We start from the raw sequence: 23,770 nt of genomic DNA, 5'->3' as shown, positions 1-23,770 counted from the left end.
TCTCAGTCACCAAAACAGGTACTGAATGCAGTTTCCACTCCTGTTAGTAGAACCATTCACAAAATACTGACACCATGAAATCATATTCTCTTAGAGACATGGCTGTGGCAAACTTCTGAGTGGTAGCCCATACAAGATATGTAGATTAAAAGTATACGGCTCATCTTATTGTTTAACCAGAAACTAAATACTAACATTGAACATGAAAACAACATGGAGCATGTAGTATGGAGCTTGAGGTGATTTTGAAAAAACCCTACTTTTATCTTGTAGTGTTCACCATTTCACTGTTGGTCTTTGGTCTTTTTTTTTTTTTTTCCCACATAGAACAGTTCTAACACCTGCCTTACAAAGAAGAAGAAAACCTTACACGAGCGTCTCCACAAAACATTTCCAGATCTTTCAAACCAGTCTCACACATTGCTTTTGTCACTAGTCCACAGAACTGGGATGCAGTAATCTTATTTTCTGACATTTTGTTGTTTTGCTTAAGATGTATTTGTGAGCTTCCAAAATAGGTTCTATTTGCAATTTAAATTTGACTTCATAAAAAAACAACAACAACAAAAAAACCAGCAGTCATGTTCCTATTTTACCTTTCACATCATTTCTGGAGGTGAAAGAAAAACAGACACAGTACAAAGCAGAAAACCAAGAAGAACAGCGTACATACCTGTGCCCTCTTGTTATTGCACGCCTGACGTGGTGTGCAATATGAGGCCTCATCAAAATAACCTACAACATGCAAAGTCTTGATCCCAAGCAAATCAATGACAACTTCAGTATGGGAACAGAATTCTCTCCAAACGCTCATTTTGAGTCAGGCTAGAAAGATTTTTTGTTTGAAAATCTGAAGTGTGTCTTTACCTGAGCATCCAGAGGCACATTATACACCTCGGCATCCAGCAGAACAGTGCAGGCACTGAATGGTAGTGTTTGGTTAGCTAGAGTTCTTGCTGCTCGATAATGAACGCGTAGAACTTCTTGCTCATTAGAAACAATAAGCTTTTCCTGATTGAAAAACCATAGAAATAAATTATTATTAAATGTATTACCATATAAGTATTTCAGTTTGATTCATAAAAATGTCTATGCATTTAAACATTTCTCTTTAAGGCTTACACTTCTGAGAGATGTGAGAAATGGACTGACAGGGAAAGGGGTAACTTTTTAATCCAATCAACTCCAAAATTCCAGTTTACTGATGCAAAGAATGTTCCCTGCATCTCAGAACTGAAAACATTCCCTCCTCCCCCACTGCTGGGTGAATGCTATGCCCAGATTTTCCACTCAGTGCTGATGAAGCAAGTTGTAGTTGATGAAGGCTGAGGCACAGGACTGGGATATAGGTTTGCAAATCTCGACTGTATGAAGAATTTTACACATACTTGTCAAGTCAGGTACAAAGGCCAAGCAGTATCGTTTGCAGATTTTTTATTTTATTTTGTTGTTGTTGGTTTTAATTAATAGAACAACATGCAGAACTCCATAAATTCATAGCTAGACAAAGTTTCTTTTCTTAGTTCAGGAAAGAATACGTGTCTCGGCCTATCTTGACTTACAGCTGTATAGAAATTGGATTCTATTTGAAGAACAGTCTGTTTGAGCAAAATAAAATATTTTGTATTTAAGACAAAGGAATTTACACATTTATTTATTTACTGCTCTGCAACATAATGGCTCTATTTTTTTATCAAAAGAAAATACTGTGGATTAAAAAAAAAAGCCCAGAAAACAGCACCTTTCCTTCATCTGGTCACAACTATTTCTTTTCAGAAGTCAAGTCAGAACTTGAACCATATTTACATTCTTTGCATTTATTATTTTTTACCTAGCTTTACACTGTAATACCAAATTCAAGTAGAACCTCCTCCCTTGACTGGTTTGGTAATCCACATTAAAATTATCATAATCAAAAACCACTACATTGTGTTTTAATGAGCCAGCTGCTTGTGTAAACTGTGTGGAAACCCTTAACACACAGTCTGCATGAAAAAGGGGCCCTGCCTGTGTCCACAAGCAGTGTGGTCCACAATACTGACCAGACATCTAAACCTAGGATGAAGAATGTTCTTTAACTAGGGATATTGTCTCAATTTGTGTGTTCAAATTCAGAGAAGCCTACACATGGTGTTCTAAAATAATTTTAGACAGTTTTTGGAAGCAGAATATTGCAAACAGTGTTTTAGTCAGAACTTCGAGGAGAATTGCTCCACCTCCAGAGGACTGGAGCACCTCTTCTACAAAGACAGGCTGAAGGAGTTGCGGTTGGGGTTGTTCAGCCTGGAGAAGAGAAGGCTCCAGCTCCAGGCAGACCTTATAGAGGCCTTGCAGTACCTAAAGGGGGCCTACAGGAAAGCTGTGGAGGCTCTGTCAGGGAGTGGAGTGATAGGACAAGGGGGAAAGGCTTTAAATTAAAAGAGGGCAGGTTTAGATTAGGTATTTGGAAGAAATTCTTCACTCAGAGGGAGGTGAGGCACTGGCACAGGCTGCCCAGACAAGCTGTGGATGCCCCATCCCTGGAGGTGTTCAAGGGATGTTCAAGGCTAGATAGGGTTTTAGGCAACCTGGTCTGCTGGGAGGTGTCCCTGCCCATGGAGGGGGTTGGAACTGGGTGGTGTTTAAGGTCTCTTCCAACCCAAACCATCCTATGACTCTATGATTCTAACTAATACAGAATTTACTGTTGCTTAAATTCTTTTAACTGAGTGACTTTGGTTCTAAAGTCTACGATGATTATTAGCCTTCACAACTAGCGGCTACTCCACTTCTTCCCCCTCCCTGCTGCCCCTAGGGAAAAATCTGAGACACATCTTAGAGCAGTAAAGAGGAAAGAGCTGCTGTCTTACTGACTTGAGTATTCTGGTAACAGTTGTCCAAACTATCACATAATACTGAATTAGTTTTATTTATTTATGTATTTACAAGTTGCTCCGATTCACAGATTTGGTTAGAAGGCAGTTTAGTTCTAAAACATTGTTAAATTGAGCAAAACACTGTATCCACTGAAAAGAAAAACCCTGAGGTTGGAAAATAAAAGAACCTACTTTATTCTTACCCTTTCAATACTGTGCTGTAAGCGTAGTTTCATCCTTACAACCTCCTGTTGTTTAAACAGTTCCTTAAGAGGGTCCGATAGTGAGGGAGGAGGTGTAATCTACGGAAAAAGATTCATAAATAGTACAGTGAATATATATTTAATATATGTTTAACATTGCCTGTAGGACTTGAGCATTTACTAAAAAAACACGAGGTTAGTTGTTTTTTTTTTTAAAGGGGAAAATATGAGTTTTGTACATGCCATTAATTATATGACATCAATCCATTTGCAATAAAAGGTTTTAAGGTTTCTTTACCATGAAGTTAGTGAACCTGCCTGAAATGGCATTTCAAACCACTGAATGCTTTTAACCTATCACCGTAAGCATGTAACCTTTCTTTAAAAGACCTGTACATTAGAAGATATGCAACATACAACTTTATTTCAATTTTAAAGACTTTTTAAAGTACCATTGTTCAATTTGAAAAAAAAAAAAGTTAAAAACTGCCCAGCCAAATGAAAGAAGAATAAAGATTGCCTTAAAAAAATACCGGGCATATCTATAACAGTATCATTTGCACTTTACATGGCACAAAAGATAACCAACTGTATTCCTAACCTTAATATCAGGCAGAGCACAAGCAAGCACAAGAAGTACATTACATCCCTAGGCATTGGCTTGAAAAATGTTTTCTCCCTTCAGTAATTCAAGTAAGATTGTTTTGTTTTTGTTTTCAAAAGTTGAATCCTAAAAAAATCGACTTGTGTGAGTGAGAGCTATCTATGCTGTTACTGACTGGCTATATTCAAAACATTTCACATTTTTTGAGTCTGTTATAGTAAACAACAGGTATAACAGATAACCAGAAACCAGAGCTGGAATACATACCTAGAGGTATTATACTCAGCTTTGTACCTATAGTAACACATAGACACAGACATAAGTATTTTTGTTCTACAATGCAGATCCCTCAACTGTTAAAAAATAAGAAATACATCATGAAAACATGGATGTTACTAGTTACATTACATGTTGTGTTATGAGTGTCAATCTTGCATCTATACTCTCCAGTAACAAAGTGATTTATTATTTGGAAGATTATTTCAGGACTATTTTTCCCCCCAGCTGGAAGTTAACCAAGGTTTTTGGAATTAAAGAACACATTGGTTAACTAATTGTGGTGTATTCTTCAGGTCATTACGTAGTGTAAAATTACATGCAACTCCATGTTTCAAACTTCTGAACAACACACACTTCACTTCTCTCTTAATGAAAACTCTTTAGCTCTCAAAACACTGAGATTATGGCACATGCCGTTTTATTATGCAAGTCATCGGGTGTTTAAAAAAAACACAAGAACAAAACAAAACATATGCACACACAAAAAACACACCTATGGCAATCATCTGTCTCAATTACTGTGGATTTCAATATGATTGAAATCAGCGTGAGGTATTTTGCAGTCCAGATTTGCCTGGAAACTTCGTATTCATGGCACAGTATAACATTGCTGCCTTATTTTTTTCAGTAAAATAACACAAGATGCTCATAATTATACCATATCTAGCTAATAGTACTAAAAATGAAAAATCTCTCAGAAAGCTCTCTTTTTAACAGAAAAGCGCATAGCACAAGCAAGATAAACAATCCGTCTATAAAAGTTGATTTTATGCAGCTAATTTATCCAGAAACAAAAATTTCAGAGTTGACAAGCATCCATATCATCTGAACAATTTAAAATTGTATTACCAAATGTTTTTCTTTTAAATTCACATACCATGTAATTTTGCAAAATTGTAGAAGATAACTGGAAAGGACGGTATTATTTAGACAGTGAATTTGTATGCACTTTATTTAAACATATAAGAAAACTCTGCCTCTGTGAAGCTGCTATTGCACAAGTCTTTATTAAAGTGTTTTTTTCAGATCCCAGAACTGTTTTATTAGATTACTGATTGGCAACATATATATTTTCTAACCAATATTTTAAAAGAAAATGGAAGTTTCATGCCACCTAGTAGCCAGCAAGTTTTCAGTAGCCGGTCTCACTAAAAGCCATGGCACAATAAAGTCATTTCAAGCAGCAGGTGGCACCCTAAAACTGTAAATCAAAAGGCACTGAAAGCACTGAAGTTCAGCTCTCGCTGACAGATTTCTTTCGCAACTCCGGATGTTGATTAACCATGCCTTGATTGTGTTTCAAAATTGAAGTTTTATTTCCTTGTAGGAATAAATGTACGTTCTAGAGATCCAACCATGCTAGAAGAACCATGCCACCAGGTTGAGGGCTTCTAAATTGCAATAATTGTAGCCTTCCAACGAAGGTCGAACCCCAAACACTCTCACAGCAACTCTCTGCAAATACTACTAGCAGTACGAAAAGCGACAAGAGATGTTTACGATCCCAGAGATTACTACAGCCTCTGGATAAATTTATAAACACTTGACTCCAGTAAGCCTTACTCTGTCTTCCAAAACATAACGCTTAGTACAGGACCGAATTTGTTTCCTGTAATCCCTCCAAATAATTTCTCCCCCCCTCTTCTTGGAAAGACTGGAAGAAAGCCTCAGATTCCCCCATTCTGCAATCTGAATTCCAGTAGTCTGACACCACCTACTGGAAATCCCAGATTGTGAACTGACGCTGGATTTGGACAAAGGATAATGAACTTTCTGGCCTCAAATGAAACTGAAGTAAAAGGTTTCAAGGGAACCTGAGGACAGCCAGAGGAGTCTCACTGATCCTCTGCTCAGAGACACCGCTAGTAAGAAGACAACAAGAAGTGTGGAGGGAAAAGATGACCACATATGTTGGCACTGCAAGAACAGAGCATGAAACAGGATGCCACAAGGAAAAAGTGACCTCAGTTTCTTGTATAACCCAAGTAAATTATCGGACTAGTTTCTTAAGGGGCCCAGGCCCCATACAGAACACAGGTGGAGAGATGACCCCTGCCTTCTCACACGTTCTCTAATCCTAGGCGGAGCAACTACCAAGAGAATCTGGACAGCATCCAGCCCTTCACCTCTTTGCTCCACAGCACTAGCATGCAGCCACCTGAATGGTTTTGTCTGGTAGCAGCTAGGGATCAAGACATATCTGCAACACCTTCAACACATGAAAGTAAATTACGGAAGTTTCTTGCATGCTTTGCATCCTTCGTAACGACTGCCACAGGAATACCAACTCTTCACTCTGTAAACCTTCAGTTCTCATTTGTGGCTGCTACAAGAAAGAGCAGCACTTCGGCTAGCAGATTAACGCAAACACAAAATTTCCAAGATTATTTGCATACATCCCTCTCCATCTCTCTCTCTCCTTGCCAACTGGCCTGCTCTTTTGCTGTTACATTTCATTTATTTAGGAAGCAAGCTTCTGGTAACATCACTAAAATTAGCTTTTACCACTTAAGTTTCTACAGCAATGCCAGGGAGACTGGACAGAATCCCTTTTATTAGAAACATATCTGCTAGATAGCCAGGGAAAGCTGGAAATGAATAACCTTGGCACCTCTTCTTGGGAGGCAGTACAGATAAAGGTGACTGAACCCCACCGAACACACTGACATAGGGCAACATAGCTGAGTACGATTTAAATTTAGTCTTAGAAGATTCAGATTTGTTTCCTTCTGTTTAGAACTAACCCGATATCACCTATCTTATACATCATATTTGCACTGGTAAGAGGGAAGCCACAATTCACATGTGACTATCATTACAGCCTTAGGTGATATGGGTCATAAATTACAGTATATAAACAAGGTAGTGGAAATCAAACTTGAACACACCATCTCCTGGTTCCCACCTACAGGATGTTTGAAGTTCATCAGATAAACAATGGCGTATCATTAAAATTCCAACGCAGAGAACAGCACGTTACACAAACTATTCAGAGTCTCAGGGCTAAATACATTGTCTTCACGTAGATAATCATACAGGGATACCTAAAATACAGTAATACTTTAAGAAAAAATATCTACCTTCCTGTAGTCTGTGTATGAGTGAGGCAAAAATCAGGTTAACAAAGAATCACCTAAGGAAAAATATAACAAAAATCCCAACAGAAGGGTCATTTTACTGTTGCACATTACACTATGCATATAATGCATAATAACACGTGCGGATGACTCAAAACTGTGAGGAGTGGCTGATACACCAGTGGGTTGTGCAGCCATCCAGAGGGACCTGGACAGGATGGAGAAATGGGCAGGCCACAACCTCATGAGGAGCAACAAGGGGAAGAGCCAAGTCCTGCACCTGGAGAGGCACAACCCCAGGCGCTAGCACGTGCTGGGGCACCCAGCTGGGAAGCAGCCTGACCAAAAAGGACCTGGGAGTCCTGGTAGACACCAAGTTGAGTGTGAGCTAGTACACCACCCTTGCTGCTAAGAAGGCTAGAGGTGTCCTGGGCTGCATCAGGAAAAGTACTGCCAGCAGTACTGGTGAGGCCACACCTGGGGTGCGGGGTCCAGTTCTGGGGCCAAATGAAAAGACATTTTAATCAAAAATGTCTATTTATACAAGTGACAGCAATTCAACAAAAGAAGCATTTAGATGATGAAACAAAATTAAAATGCTTAAAGTATCTTCAGCATTTTTTCCTTATGTTTTGAACAGCAGGAAGTAAAAAGCTTCACCTGTTCTTAATGCTTGAAGGGAAGAAACAACCCAGAAATCTAAATCAGATAAAAGTCAGTAACTGCAGTCCTTCAAGTATGCAAATCACATTTTTGTCAACCTGTTAAAAAGAAAAAGCCTTTTAAAAGTAATTAGAAGCCATGAGAATGGGGAGCATGTGTTCATCTCTGATATTTACTGGACATAACTTACCCAAGAAATTGGGCTACACAACCACTTAAGTTTATCCTCATGAACTACAGAATCCCTATTACACACATCAAGAGACAGGAAGGAAGAACGAGGTTGTTCTTAAATACCAAGTCATCACCCTCCCTTTCTTCTAGTGCCATTTATGACAGGGAAATGAGCTCTGTTGCCCAGGTAAAAGATGGGTCATGGAAAAATGTAAGCTACATTTCTTCACTTTACAATTATCCCAAATTAACCACTGAAGTTTGATGCCAGAACACTAAGTTGTAGCTTGCAAACAGCAGCTGCTAGTCAAGTACACGCTATAAAAAAATAAATCTTTGCCTCTGGTGATAAAGATACGCTCCTGAAGCTGCAACAGCTACTTAAGAGAGTTTTCTAGGCCAAGGAAGGTCTGGTACGTTGTAGCAAAGCTCACAATACATTCTAGTTCGCTTACAGACCAAGTAAAACGGTCATCTTACCCACATCTTTCATCAGATTATAATGAGTTTCCTAATTTCGAAGAACTGTGGTCACCATCAGATGAGACAGAACTCAGCATTAGAGTACGTACATACTCTCTCAGGAAGATGGAGGGCACAGCGGACAAAATGAGAGGAGAAAGCTTACATGGGAATTATGACTACCTCTGGAATGAAGCAAGAGCATACTTTAAAATTTACTTTTATGTATTAAATTTGTGTTCATTGCTTAGTCAGAAATAATCTTCAACTCAATTGGAAAAAGCTATACAGCACCTCAAGTAGGAGCAAGTTATCTTCACTGAATCAACATAGTAACTAGGCCATTCCGAAATACAGAGACTGAAGGCTGGATGCTTCAATTGTGCATATGAGATCTCATATACATAAACAGTTCAGGCATTTTTGCCATTAGAGGGTAACGATATTCTCCTCATTCCTCCTGAACTCAGAATTCCCCTTAACTTGACACACCGTAAGTAATGGACATACAATCAAATACTACTGAATTCGGACATTATCAAGCTACTGTATGGCAGCCAAACTATTCTGGGAAATCAAATACATGGTCTCAGCCTGTTTCAGCTATTAAGTGTGTCAACTTAAACCATTCAAATGGGTTTAAGCTAGTATGCTTTACCTCAGAACTAGACAAGTGTGGGCACCCAGTCAGTTAAAGAGCATCAGATAATAGATGGAAAACTAGAAAACCTCTTTCTTTTCCCAGGAGTAACAATACTCAGAGGCGGCTAGCAAAAAACCCTCAATGCACAATGTGTTGGGTCCTTCCTCTTCCCCCCACCTACAACACCACACGCAGTATCAGGTCTGCTGAGGAGCAAAGAAAGGAAGTTCGAGTCAAACACTACCAGGATTATGCTGACTTCAAAGTAGAGCCCAGCAGTTCCATGTTATTGTCAGATACCTTGAAGGGCATCTCCACAGCAAACAGGGATATTAACTGCACTTGAAGCAATTCTGTGCTGCCTTGCACACAGGAGTCCCAAATTACAGGCCTCTTTCACAGCTGTCATAAGGAATACGCCCATGCCAGAACCATGGAGGGCTTAGAACTAAACAAGTGGCCCTGAACTATGGATGGTCTTCACTGGGAAGGAAAAGAACTTCACATTAAGCAAAATTCAGAACACTTTAAGTTAATGGATAACAAAAGCTGGGGCACGGCCTATTACGTTTGCTGCTTTCACAAGTATTCAGGAGAAACAGCAAGAGCTAACAGGCACTCTCCTACTTAAAACTTTGGTAATGGGCTTAATATCTTGAAGCACTGCACTTCCACCCCCTCTCCAAACAAAAAAAAAAACAAACTTTGAATAATTAGTTTTAACCAGATTATTTCCAGCAGAAATTTGGAGAAGCTCTAAACAACTGACTTTACAACTCACTTTTAAAATGGCAGCTTCTACAGTACTAAACACTTAGAAATATATTTGTTTGCCTCTTACAGATTTCATACATGATGGTTTGAATTGTAACGACTTTGACTACTGTTTTTATTTCCACCAAATGGGGCTTTTAAATATGACATCACTAGTTGATGTTAATTTGACATATTTCAACTTATTTTCAGCACAAGTATTCAGAAGCAAGTTAGGAAAAACATGCAAGTTACAGAAATAAAACCAAAACATGCCTTTCCTTGCACTGCATAATTAAAGACCATGTTACTTACAGTCGGAATGCATATCTTGCTCAAGGGATTGCCGTCCAGTAGATATGATCCATTGAAGGTCACGTATTCATCATAATATTGAGGTGCCTGAGGAATAACACTGCACAGTAATTTACGCTTCTCTTCTATCTTTTTTCTTATGTGCAAGTACTCAAAATACGGATTTGCTCTCTCAGAACTGTATGGCTGAATCTCTTCAAGTTTCAAAGAATCAACAATAGCTGCCAGCGACTGCTGGGTTTTCTCTTTAGCTTGCAGTAAAGAAGGGTTCACTTGCACAGGCTGAGGCACACGAGACACCTTTCTTTTACGTGGATGATGTACCTGAGCATCATCATCTTCAGTTAATCTAATCCTTCCTTTCAGAGATGCTGATGATTCAGTCTCTTTTTCTAATGTCTGCATGCAGCCGACAGGATTCTGCTTGCCCTGGTTTGCAAGCAAATTTGCTCTATTTCTCGTAATTCTTTGAGGTACTTCTTGCTGTTCCACCTTCTGATCCTCAGCAATTTCTTCTTCTAGTTTAACTATTTGGCTGTATTTATGCACCTCTTCCTGTATAATCTGTTGTGAACTATTTTCCAAGTTGGATAAAGGGTACTGTGGTGGATCATCTGTCAACACATCATCTCTGTCCTCAGTGCAGGGTTTTTTATTAGCTGATTCATTCACAATTCCTGACATTCCTGAACTTAGTTCACAGAGATCAGTGTCAGTTTTATTGTTAACAACATGTACTGAAACCAAATTTTCTTGCTGTCCTTTTTCATTTCTAATGTCTGCAACATCTGCTGTGTTACCATCCGCTTCAATCTGAGCATTCTTGCAAACAACTTTACTGAATGCATGCAAATTTACATTTAATTGTGAACTGCCATCACATTCAGGAATATCTTTTTCTAACAATACCACAGGTAAATCATTCACCCTTTCACAGCTCTGTGAAGTAGCCTTCACAGAGCTCTCAGAATATACAGCAATAGGTGCATCAGGCTTCTTACTGTTTGAAGGGAAGAAACTGTTTTCCATCTCTCTGGTGCTACTAGCATCTGTACTCAAAGCGGAAGACGCAGCTTGAACTAGAGTTTGTTGTTGTACAAATAATGAATCTTGACTGCTATTGCCTGGTAAAGAAATGTGTTTAGACATATCTGGGAGTGGCTGAATAGGTAAAGAACAAGGCGATTGTGAAGGAAAAAATGATGCAGATTCTTGAGAACTGGAATTTCCCTTGATTTCAGCATGCTGAGGCAAAAATTCAGATACTTTTTGTTCTTTTAAAGTCCTGTTTTCAGAACTGTGCATTGCTATAACATTATTAGTATCTTGCTCTGAAACACCGTAACCTGAGCTGTTATACTCGTTGTTTAATGAATTAAGTCTGTCAAAAGGCACATCCCACGGTTTGGTTTGCTGAGTCACACCACTTTGACTACATGGCTCTAAATGTGTATTGCGTTCTTCTGAAGGGCTCATCTGAACAACATTTTTAATGGTACTCGTACCCATTGTTACCTGCTTGTTGCTAGCAATTCCAGCTGGAGATGACTGCAAACCAGACATACTGCTTTGAAAGTCTCTTTCGGGCATGCTACATGGTAGTTCTGGTTTAGGAGAAGTGCTAGCGTATGTCTGAAGTGACGGTTGAGCGTTCTGGTTATTTTCTTCTGACATTCGAGGCTGTTTGCTGTGTTCAGAAACAGCAGCAGGCATGCTGCATCTTCGAACCTCTACGACAGGTCTACACTCATTTAAAACCAGTTTGACATCTTCAACAGACGCCGATCTAATGTAGGCTGGCGGGAGCCTGTTTGCGAAAGGCGGCTTAATCCGATCTGGCAGCTCTGTAATACCATCGGTCTCTCTTTCAAGAAGGGCTGGTGATTTGGCACTTGCCAAAAATGGCGATTGTGAAAAAGACATTTGGGATTCAGAACCTTCTAGCGTGACATCTGAATCATATTCAATTACAGGCCTCGGAGTAGTTACTGTGGTATGGCAAGAATCCTCAGAGCTCGCAACTGAAACCATGGACACCGATCTGGAGCTCACGCCCATCTTTTCACTTTCTGATTTGGGGGATTTATTTAAATTATCTAAAACCAACAAAGGCTTTATGACATTTACATTTCTCGTATCTACTGATTGTGACCTACTACTTGTAGCTTCTTTCTGCTGTTTTTCCTTCATGCAAACATCTGGCAACTCTGAGCTTTTCGAACGAATCAGTTCTTTGTTTTTCACTTCAGCTAATGACTGTTTTGGTTTTTCTTTTATCTTGTTGAGTTCTAAACAAGTGCGGTTTCTTAAGCGTTCCTTCTCTTTCTGTTTTATTTTTTCTTTATGTTTTCTATGCCACTGCTCTATTTCCAGATCTTTAAGGCTAAGCATTCTTTCAAAACTAGTTTGCATTAAATCATCATTGACTAATCTTTTCTCCTTAGGCCGAGCATCCTTTGGTGCAGGAGATGGTTTAGGCTTAAGTTTCTCATGTTCAAGTTTTAGTTTATGTAAACTACTTTGATGCAGTTTATCTTTATGTTTGTCTCTCTCTTTGTATCTGTCTATGTCTTTGTCTTTTTTATCCTTCTCTCTACCGTCTGGAGTTTTCAACAAATCATCTTTTGGTTTTTCTTTCAAAGATGACAGTTTGTCATGCATTGTTTTGTTACCTTCTGTAATACTACATCTTCTTTCTTCTTGCATGTGTTTTGAGTTTGCTACTGCTGAGCTCTCTTTGTCTTTGGATTTGTCTTTTTTTTCAGATTCCTTTTCTTTGTCTTTAGTTCTATTTTTTTCTGACTTAGTATATTCAGATTCTTTTTCAGACTGTTTCACTTTTCTTTCAATGCAGTGTTTTTCTTTGCTGTCAGCCAAATGTTTTTCTTTATCAACTTTTTCTTTGTCGTGCTTCTTATCAGCCTTTTCTTTATTTTTTTCTTTGTCATCAATTTTTTTAAGAGTAGCTGTGCTTTTAATTTTATCGTTTTCCTTATGGCATCTTTCTGCATGCTGTAAATTAGGCTTTTCCTTTCCTTTCTCTACATTTTCATTTACTTCTGCTTTCTCTGTCTTGTATTCGTGTTTTACTTTTTTCTCTTTTTCTGCATTTTTTCTTTCCATCTTTTCAGTATCTTTTTCTTTGGCTGAGGTTCGCTTCTCAGTCCTTTCTTTATTTTCCTTTAAATTCTTTTCTTGCTTTTCAGTATCTGTTTCTTTTTCTATTAAATGCATGCTGATCATCTCATCTTTAACACTTAGGCAGAACAATTCCATTTCTTTATCTGCAAGCATAATTTCCTTCTCTTCTTTTGTATCTTTTATTTTTTCATCCTTAAGAAACCTCTCATTTTCCTTTTTGCTCTTCTCTTTCTCTCTTTCTTCTCTAGCATTTCTCTCCTTGTGGAACTGTCTCTCCTTAACTAACTTGTCTTCTTTTGCCACAGCTTTTTCCAACTTCGATTTTCTGTCTGAAGAAAGAGATTCGTGTTCTATATTTAACAACATATCATCAGTTTCATCACTTTTGAAAAAGTTCTCTTTCCAAAATTCTCTGTCAAACTCAATACTTCTTTGGACTTCTTTATCTTTGTGTTTATGTTTTTCCTTTTCTCCATCCTGCTCCTTCTTGTGCTTGTCCTTTTCTTTTTCTTTGTGCTTTAATTTATGTTTTTTAAATGCTTTACCTTCCTTGTCAATCTTTCTCAGGGTATACTCTGAGTTCTCAAATGTTGGGCTATTATCTTCATCTTTAATTTTAGGACTAGATTTTTCACCAAATTCTAACTGAAAATCTTTCTGATGATGCTTGCTTTTTTCTTTATGCTTGCAAGATTTGCCACTAGAACTTTCTACTAGATAATCAGAATCAGTGTTGTGATCATACCGAACTAATTCAGATTGCAATGTTATTTCAGAGCCTCCTGGTGATAAGCAAGTTTTGGTGTTTTCTTGCTTTAATGCTGTTGCTTGCTTTTCACTTAATCCACAGGGATGCTTAGGAGATTTGCCAGCAGTAATATGAAATAGATGTAAAGAAGAATCTTCTTTTGGGCTGAAAGACTTCTTAAAAGTTTCTTCCTCTCTAGTTTTATCTAAAGAATCTAAGACAGAAGCAGCTATGTTTGTTACTCTAGCATTTTCTTTTTCTTGCTTTAGTTCTTGATTCTCTTTATTTTTACTCTGATTTTTTACTTTCCTCTTAACTTTGCCTTTTTGTTTGTGTTCATTTGTAACAATATATTCCTTCTTCACTCTTACATCAGAATTTGATGTCTCTGAAATGGAGCAAGGAGAGACTATCTTCTTGTCCTGAAGTATTTCTTCATCTGAACTTTCGGAACTTGAATACAAAACTCTAGATGGTTTCTGTTTCTTGTTTTTAAGTGATTTTGAAAGGACAACTTTTTCTTGTTTCACAAATAAGCTGTTCTTTTCAACTTCAGTTTCATCCTCTTTCCTTACGTCTTTTCTAAGAATATGTCTGTCATCAATCATTTTTTTCATTTCGTCTTCATCATCATCTTTAAACTCATACTCATCATGAGCAGATGGAGGTGGTGCCTTACTAGGGACCATTTGTTTGCTTTCGTTGGCTACAGAGTCTTTCTCTACTTCTGAATCAATGTTCCCCTCTACACTGGAAGGATTTACAGATGGAGCTTCTTCAGATTCTAGATTGAGAAAAACAGAAATTAGCTGAATGTTAATTGGACATTTTTCTACTTTAGTTCAGGACAAAAATGGAAATTTTATAGAAAAATATGTAAAAAGAATATCATTAGGAACATGGTCTATTCAAAAAAGTGACCAGCATTGCTGCTGTTCTTATCACATAATTGATCCTCACAGAAAACAAACCAAAACATACAAATATTTTATATCACATTGTTCCTACCAATATCCTCAAGTATCTTTAAACATGCTCTTAAATCCATTAACTTTTTTGTATGAAGCAAGATTCTTAGTGTTTTTTTCTATAAGATTATGAATTTTTCCAAATATGAAAAAAAAGATTAAAGACAGAGTGATAGACATACAGAATTTTTAGCAATGGAAGTCATGTCAGGCTCACGAGTTTCTGTGCGTTTCATAAAAGCATTACTCTTACTTTAACCTTCATTTGTATCCCTAAGAGGTCTATCATATGAACAAAAGGGTAGTGAAACAAGACATCAGTCACAGTGCTAACAGTCACAGTGCTAAATAACTGAAAGAAGAAAACACCCTCAAAATACATAATACGCCTTCTTACTAGAATTAGGTTTTTTAAGCAAAATCGAGAGAAACCCATTAGCTCCTCACACTTCACAGGTGTCACCCAGGTACATAAAGACATTGATTACCATTCATATCCTAATCTAATTCAAGCAACTCTTTAAATTTAGCAAACCTCATCTATTATGTGCAGTGCCTGCAAAACCTTTTTCTCAAGGGCATCCTTCAGTGATGATTCATTCTTAGACGAATTCATCAACTCATGCTCTCTAACTGCTAAACCACATTCTCCTCCACATGAACTATTTAAGTCAAAGTACCTTGTTTCAACAGTAGATGAGTTTAATTCTTAAAAGACAAAGAGCTGCTGGTGTAAAGAAATTCCCTTATGAATCTTTAAACACATGATGTAGACAGCCTAAAGTAGGCTATGCTATAATTCTCTGCAACTGGTCTCTGCTATATGAGTGCTCAGTGCGAAGCAAGTATGATGTCCTAGGCGTCCTGACTTGCAAGTCAGGAGCATAAACCTTTCAACTGTTCCTCAAGTTAAATTTTACACAATGTACACAGCATTATCACCAACTGATCACATGAAAATTTAGAACTCAAGAATCTTTTAGAAATATTTCTGGATGTATTGCTCCTTCCAAATAAGGTCCCAAGCCTCTCCAGCTGAATCTATCCATTTGTTTTTTTTTAAAAGGAGGAGGATTCAGTGATATTCAGTACTATGGATGAGAGAATTTACATACCAAATAAGAATCAACAGAAGAGAAAAGGAAAACAATGAAGCAGTTTCAATGCATTAGAAATTTTAAAGAAGAAAAAAAATACATTCTGCTGCAAAATTCCCCCTCATTTCCAGTAGCATTCTCTGTGGACCAAATGCCAGTAAGCAATGGTTAAGAAATACATCTTGCCAGGAAGCTTCTCAGCTGCTTTGTATTCTACACAGTACCAATAAAATAGAACCTTGAAGTCCCTAATATTTTCTGTATTATCTTCAGCATCCAGAATATATTACTAGTTCATGCTATCAATTTTTCACTCCCTCCCCCCCCCCCATCTCAAGTATGTACATGCCATCCTCCTCCTGTCTTTATCTCTAATCACTCTTTGCAGATTGTCTGTGCCCTGCCTTTACCCTTTTCCTATAAAACAGTTGCTGCTTCTCTCTTCCTTCTCCTTAAAACTCTTAGATTACAATTCTTCCACTGAGGATATGAAATGACTTCGGGGGATGTTTTTCCCCAAGGGGACCTCTCAGGAACCTCTTTGTATTGTAGTAAATATGATATTTTCTCTATATTTTTTCTCTGAAAAAAACAGCATTCTGAGGTAGGGTTGATTTGGAGGGTGGAAAGGGATTAATGAAGAGAGATGGGAGATAAGAAAAAAATTTTTGGAGAAATCAATTCAATAGAAAAATTTGAAAATCAGTTCTATAACTTAAAGTAGAAAACAACCTTAAAAATTGCACTTGCTACTTAGAGCAATTCTTCCTAGCTAACACTATGCAAAATATTAAAAACAACTAACTTCAGATGAATTGATGCACTTTAAGTATGCAGTGAAATGTCTACTTTTACCTGAGCAACTGTCCTCATCATCAGAGATAGGCACTTCTCTTTTCAATAGCATTTCCAACTCTTCAGTTTCAGCGACATCAACAGGTCTCTCCCCGTGCTTATTGGCTTGAAATGGATTTCCACCATGTCGAAGCAACAACTTCACAATCTACAGCATTAAATAAAAGAACTTTTAGGTTTTCCACAACATTAATTTACCAGCATAAAAATCTTCCATTGGACAAAAAAGGCAGATAATGTGGCACATAATTCCAAACTCCTATCTATGAAGTTGATACCACAAAGCAAGACTTCAGCAATTAAAACGTAAAATCCAAGCATGCAATATGCTTGTTGAAAGAGCTTATGGGGGAGACTAAAGAAAGTTGTCTGTGATGACACAGATACAGTATCATCATAAAGAAAAGCAATATTAACATTTTTCTCTCTGTTCTGGCATCTCTTTGTACAATTAACCTGGTTCCTCACCTACCAAGCTCTCTAATCCTGTCCTTATATTTTATAATATAAATATTATACGAGAGAGAGAGTTTGGAGACATTTTCTTATTGAGAATTCTATAGAGTGAAGTCTTAAAATTCATTAAAATGTGTATTTATTAAAAAGAAATGTGAAATTTAAAATATTTAAGAAGCAGATACTAGTACAAGACATCTTGCAATAGCATTAGAGTGAAGAGCAAGATGAAATAAAGCGAAGCAAAAAAATTTAAGATGTCCCCAAAACAGCAGAAGCAGAATTATAAAACCCTTTGAGACCAATCTGGACAGTTAGGATTTGTTGTAATGACTGAGTATTACAAACAACTTAGATACTTCCCCTGCTCTCACAGCACACTCACATTTCTATGCCCACTACTAGCAGAATCATGAAGCGGAGTATCATCATCCAAGCCCTGCGTGTTCACGTCAGCTCCTGCTGCTATCAGGACTTTAGCAACATCATAGTAACCAACATTGCAAGCTTCATGCAGTGGTGTCCAACCTATAAGAAAGAGCGGTCAATGTAAGTTTGAAAGGTCAAAGGCGGTGGTTTTTTTTTGGTTTGGTTTTCTCCTGTGCTATCAATCTATGGCCTTGAAACATTTCAATATACATTCAAACACTGGTTCAGAGGAAGGTAATGCCATCCGTTTAAGGAACACATGCTTTACCAGCCCTGGCCTTCACAGCAATAAGTTACAAATTTCACCATGATTACACTGAACAGAGAAATTAATAATCAAATAAACGAAAAACCTGGCATAAAATCCCCAGACTAAATATGTTAGAAATTCTTTTACTACTACATATTTGATTGCATTATTAGGTATATATGAATAACACCATTATATATAGAAACAGATTACCCATCATACTATTGGGAAATGTGGAAATTGCCACAACCGGTGTACATTTAGAGTCATTGAACGTGTACCAAGTATCACTAATAACATTCAGCAACTATTAGTCAAGATAGCAAGCTGTTAACAAATACCGGCAGGGAACTTCCTCCACATATTTCTTAGAATATTAGTCCTTCTTAGCAATTTTGATTTCACATTGATAATCTTAAGTTCATTGCTCATTTGTTTGCAGCAGAGCCTCAAGTGAAGATGATGACAAACCCAAACCCACACGTATTACATTTCACACCTCAATCTCCTCTTCCTAACTTGATGCATCCCATTTCATAGCTACCCTGAACTTCCAGGCTATTTTTGATGACTTTCCAAAGACCAGCTCTGGAAAGAGATTCAACTTCTGTCTTAAATAACTGGTGCAAGTCTGGAAGAGTTTACTCAGTAGTACTCCACATTTCATAAGCAATGGTCTTGTATCTCTATTCAGAAACCCATGATTTATCCAATACTTCACCTAGGAAATTCCTCATCTTCATCTCTTACTGAACTTCTGACATTCCACTTGTTTAAAAAATAAAAAAAAAAATGACAGCAGCAGCAAAAAAAAAACCCACAAAAACAACAAAGAAAACACCATAACTTCTAACTTACTCTGTAGCAAAACGCTTCCTATTCTTTGTAAATTAATTTTTTTTCTCCCATCATCACGTGGGTCATTCACTTCCAGCACTGCCTTGCTACCACCTTCTTCTTTCCATTTTCTTGTCATCTGCCCCTTTCCCAGTCACCCACAGTGAAAACACTATTCTGCTCCCAGCCCTTTGATCCCTGCCTTCTTCCCCCTAACAATGACATACTTAATTTTCTCTGTAATTCATTCTTCCCTGTGTTTTACTGCTTTGCCTTTCTATCCTATCAAAACGTCCAGCCTGCCAACACTAGTCCTGGCTTGCTCTCAACATCTGTTTCCTTTACTCTTGTTCTCACACAGCAGTATTGTTCTGGCAGATACCCCACGAGCAGGGTTACTTCCTCCATTACTAATTCATTTTCTCCTCCTTTAGTTCTGCCAGCTTCTTAGCTAAAAAACTCTAATTCTCTGAACTTCATTGCATCCTAAATTCATACTTTTTGTCCAATCATGACTCACTTCTCAAATCCTCCCCCTCTTCTTGACTTCTTCCTTTGCACAGCATTTTGAAGCTCAGCCACCTCTGCTTCTCACTTTGGATTACCAATGGAAATTATCTCATTTGATCCCAAACACCTCGTCCAGAGTTCTGAATGAGGCCTTTAATGACTTGCTCCCAATCGATTCCTGAAACCAGCTCTCAACCGTTCTCCTCATATTTCCATCCACCTTTAAAACCAGTTAAGTATCTGTACTGGGTCTGCCTGGGATGAAGTTAAAAAGTTAACTTCTTTCATAGCAGCCCAAATGGTGCTCTGCCTTCCATTTGTGGGTAAACTGTGTTGATAACACACCAGCATTTTGGCTACTGATGAGCAGTGCTTGAAGTGTCAAGGTCTTCTCCCTCTCTCCCCGCTTCACCCCCAAGTAAGCAGGCTGGGAGTGGGCAAAACCAAAACCAACTACCAAAATTAGTATTAATCTAGCAAGCCTGTATGACAAAGCATAAGCTACATCTGTCTGCTTTAGGCATACTAGGTATCCCAGTAAGACAATATACATTACAGTGCTACCTCACATAGCCTACAATCCCATCATCAGTTATGCTATAATTGTGCAAAGTTCAGCAAGCATGTGCAGGCCCTGGCCGCAGCTGAAATCTCCGGTTGTTAACATGCCATACGAATGGAATCAAGTGCACTCTCAGCAGGTTTGCAGAAGTCACCAAGCTGACTGGTACAGTCGATACAGCAGAAGGAAGGGCTGACATCCAAAGGGAACTGGACAGGCTTGACAAGTAGGCCCATGCAAACCTAGCGAGGTTCAACAAGTCCAAGTGCAAGGTACTGCACCTGGGTCGGGGCAATCCCAGAGATGAGCACAGACGGAGAGAAGAACTCACTGACAGCAGCCCCGCAGAGAAGGACTTGGGGGTTCTGGTGGACAAAAATCTTGACATGAGGCAGCAGAGTGTGCCTGCAGCCCAGAAGGCCAACTGCATCCTGGGCTGCATCACCAGAGGAGTGGCCAGCAGGTGGAGGAAGGTGATTGCCTCCCTCTTCTCTGCCCCTGTGAGGCCCCACCTGGAGTGCTGCGTCCAGGTTTGGGGCCCCCAGCACAAGAAGGATGTGGGGCTGTTAGAGAGGGTCCAGAGGAGGGCCACAAAGATGATCAGAGGGCTGGAGCACCTCTCCTATGAAGAAAGGCTGAGAGAGCTGGGGGTGTTCAGCCTGGAGAAGAGAAGGCTCTGGGATGACCTCACTGCAGCCTTTCAATACTTTAAATGGGCTTATAAAAAAGATGGAGAGTAACTTTTTGCTCAGGCAGAAATGACATGACAAGGGGGAATGGCTTTAAACCAAAGAGGGAAGATTTAGATTAGAGGTTAGGAGGAAGTTCTTCACTCTGAGGGAGGTGAGGCACTGGCACAGGCTGCCCAGAGAAGCTGTGGATGCCCCATCCCTGGAGGTGCTCAAGGCCAGGCTGGATGGGGCTTTGGGCAACCTGCTCTGGTGGGAGGTGTCCCTGCCCATGGCAGGGGGGTTGGAACTGGGTGGTGTTTAAGGTCCCTTCCAACCCAAATCATTCTGTGATATGATTCTATGAAATAAGATATCATGTACTAGTGTCTAAACCCAACCATTGCTAACAGGAAAAAAACATTTGAAAACCTCCAATTAATTTTAAGTTACATTTTTTCATTTACATATAGCATGAAGTGAACTTAAACCTGTTAACAACTTCAGTATTAATTTTGAATTCATACAGTTAAGCAAGTATGTATCAACTTACCTGCAAAATCTTTTACATTCACATTTGCACCTAAACTGATTAGTTCTTTAACTTGTTTAACGTCCCCTCTAATTGCCGCCATATGTAAAGGAGTTTCCCCCCGTTCATTTCTTTTGTTAACTTTGTCTTTTTGTCTTGAAGAGGAACTTGGAGTTTTCTTCTGTGCTGGTGTTGTTTGTAAGGAATGATTTAAGTTGGAATCTACAAAATAAATTTTTAAATGGTCATTACAAGTTACATAACAGTATTTTTACTTCATTATAATGCTTGTATTCAAAGATGATAATTATCAGTGAATAATTAAATAAAGGAGGTGTTTGACACTTCACATGTATCAACACAACGTCTATTTGCAACATAAAAATGGTGTTTTACAAAGTCTTACTATTTTTAAAATAGTTTTCAAGAACGGACAAATTCTATCCGAACTACAAAGTTGACATACTCTGGCATAAATTGTTCTTACACAAGACAAAGCATCGCCATGCAGATTAGTCTCTACCCTGCTTCTCCCTTCCTCTGGTATATTTCACCTACATTTTTAGTGCAACGACAGTTTAAGGAATTACTAGCTGTGTGTTGTACCCTGCACCTCCTTAGCTGTGCCAACACAACTATTTTGGGGCGTGGGGAGGTGGGTAGTGAACTAAAGTTTCCTCAGAAAATTTTCAACAACAAAAAAAACAACTTTAATAACACATGACAGGGAGCTACGGACTATCAGTCTGGTTATTTTCACCTTCATGATTCCTTAGGTTTAATTTCTCAAAGAACACACGCCCACGAGACAGAGACTCCAGTGTTTTTATATGTGAGGTACACTTTCCCAGCATGAGAGAATAAAGAATATCTCTTTTTTCTCCTAAATTATTTGAGAGTCTGATGAGGTTTTTAAAAAGATACTTCATCTTGCCATGAAATTGTCTTGCCTTTCTCTACACAGATTTAGCTTTAAACACAGCAGGACGCCACTAACCAACACCAAATTCTTAAAGAAATGCAGACATTCACTTTTAAAAATGCAGATTTTATAAAAAACACATTTTTACAAACAAAACGACATTTGTAAAAACTAGATTTTTTAAAAATACAGCTGGAACAAGGATAGTTTGAAATTCTGAGTTAAAAACAAGGTATCTCCCATTAAAGCAAGTCCCTCCCCCTTTAAATCCTAATAAGTTGATTCATTTTCCTACTAAATGAAAAATCCCACTCCAAAAGAGAGACAACGAAACAGTACTTAAACTCCATAAAAAAAGTAGCATTTCAGTTTAAATAAGTGCATGGAACAGTGTCTGTGAGGTTAAAAAAAAAAAAAAAGGGTTTTACCAGAATTATTAATAATTCAAAAGTCTTAAGTCTTTCAATAAAAATCCAGGAGTGTTGAAAAACAGCAGTTCAGAATATTCTGATGGGGACAGAATTAAATAGGCAGGAAGAAGAAAACTGTTAGCTATGTAAGATCACCTGGACTGTTGTCTCTGGCTGTCATCTGCATGAGAAGGGCCATCTGCTTGCGCTCTGACAGAGGATAACCAAAAAGAATGCTAACTGGTGCTGATTTCTTGTTTGCAGCATCCTTCTTCGCTTTCTTTTTCTCCGGACCTTCCTTCTCTGGAAAAATTAACATTATAAGACTCAAATTGCTATTCTACTATAACCTTTTTCTAGAAATAAAACCATCTTTTCAAGGTACGTGAACTGGTGATTGATGACAGAAGATAAACAGAAATTGCATCTCTAATTTGCTGCATTTGCATTAATTTTGGTTACCTTTTTAAATTATATTAGGCTAAAAGCTACCAAGTTAAAGTACTCAGAGCTGTAAGAAGGAGCACTAAAAATTCTGAAAGATAGAAAACCTGTTTCACATTGCAGTAAGACTCACAATTTCAAACCTTGAAGAAACAAGTCAGATCCTTAAAAAATGTTTTAAGATCAGCTAGTTCCTTTCAGCCTCTAATACAAATTTGAGACTCTTCTCTCAAGACCTCACGTTAAAAATTAGGAAAAGACTTGTTAATACTGATGTTTGTTAGATAATCGAATACAAGATCTCTTCTCTCATTCTGTTACTTCACCTTAAAAGCAATTTCTTCTTCAAAATTCATACCCTTCCAAAACTTAGACCTATTTAATATATTTTACATATGTAACTTCTTTTATCAATATTTACTGAAGATATTTGATACTCCACGTCCAAATTTGGAGCCAGGAGCTAAAATTATATATCTGAATAAACAGGTAATTTCTAAAGCTATCTCAGTACTTAAAATTCTCACAGATCTCAAGATCAGTTAAATGCGCTCTGAAATCAGATAACTTTTTAATATATTAAAAAAATTCAAAACAAATATTTTATTTGTGTAACTTGGAAACTTTGTTTGATCTATATCGTCCATCCTTTTCAAACATTCTTCCTTCATTTTTTCTGTACCAATATTTCCTAAACCAAACACAAGCATTTACCTTGAATTATAGCAGAAAATAACTGATTTGTGATATAGTGACTAAATTGCTTTTGACTGGAACAATCTTTAATGATCTCAGTATCAGACAAGTATAAACTTCCAATGCATCATATTTCTTTTGCTACTACTGTTTTCCATATACCTCCCTACCTTGTAACTGTATTTTCTGGAGATGTAATAGTTTGCATTTATGTACA

At 37.9% G+C, this 23,770-nt stretch overlaps 1 protein-coding gene across 7 annotated transcripts in view; it reads right to left on the bottom strand.

Annotated features, from left to right (window-relative positions):
* Nucleotides 1-23,770, bottom strand: part of ANKRD12 (ankyrin repeat domain 12) — a 64,390-nt gene that overhangs the window by 3,713 nt on the left and 36,907 nt on the right. For all 7 annotated transcript variants that reach the window (XM_083826626.1, XM_083826625.1, XM_083826623.1 and 4 more), the window contains 7 exons: nt 22,570-22,716; nt 21,103-21,303; nt 17,679-17,821; nt 16,838-16,985; nt 10,029-14,701; nt 3,059-3,157; nt 868-1,011 (listed from right to left, as the gene is read on the bottom strand). In XM_083826626.1, the coding sequence (XP_083682752.1) occupies nt 868-1,011; nt 3,059-3,157; nt 10,029-14,701; nt 16,838-16,985; nt 17,679-17,821; nt 21,103-21,303; nt 22,570-22,716 (5,555 nt within the window). The remainder of the gene's footprint in view (nt 1-867; nt 1,012-3,058; nt 3,158-10,028; nt 14,702-16,837; nt 16,986-17,678; nt 17,822-21,102; nt 21,304-22,569; nt 22,717-23,770) is intronic.

Source organism: Anser anser (assembly GCF_964211835.1).
Source record: "Anser anser genome assembly, chromosome: 2".
Lineage (NCBI taxonomy): Eukaryota > Metazoa > Chordata > Aves > Anseriformes > Anatidae > Anser > Anser anser.
This window is presented reverse-complemented; position numbering and strand designations above follow the sequence as displayed.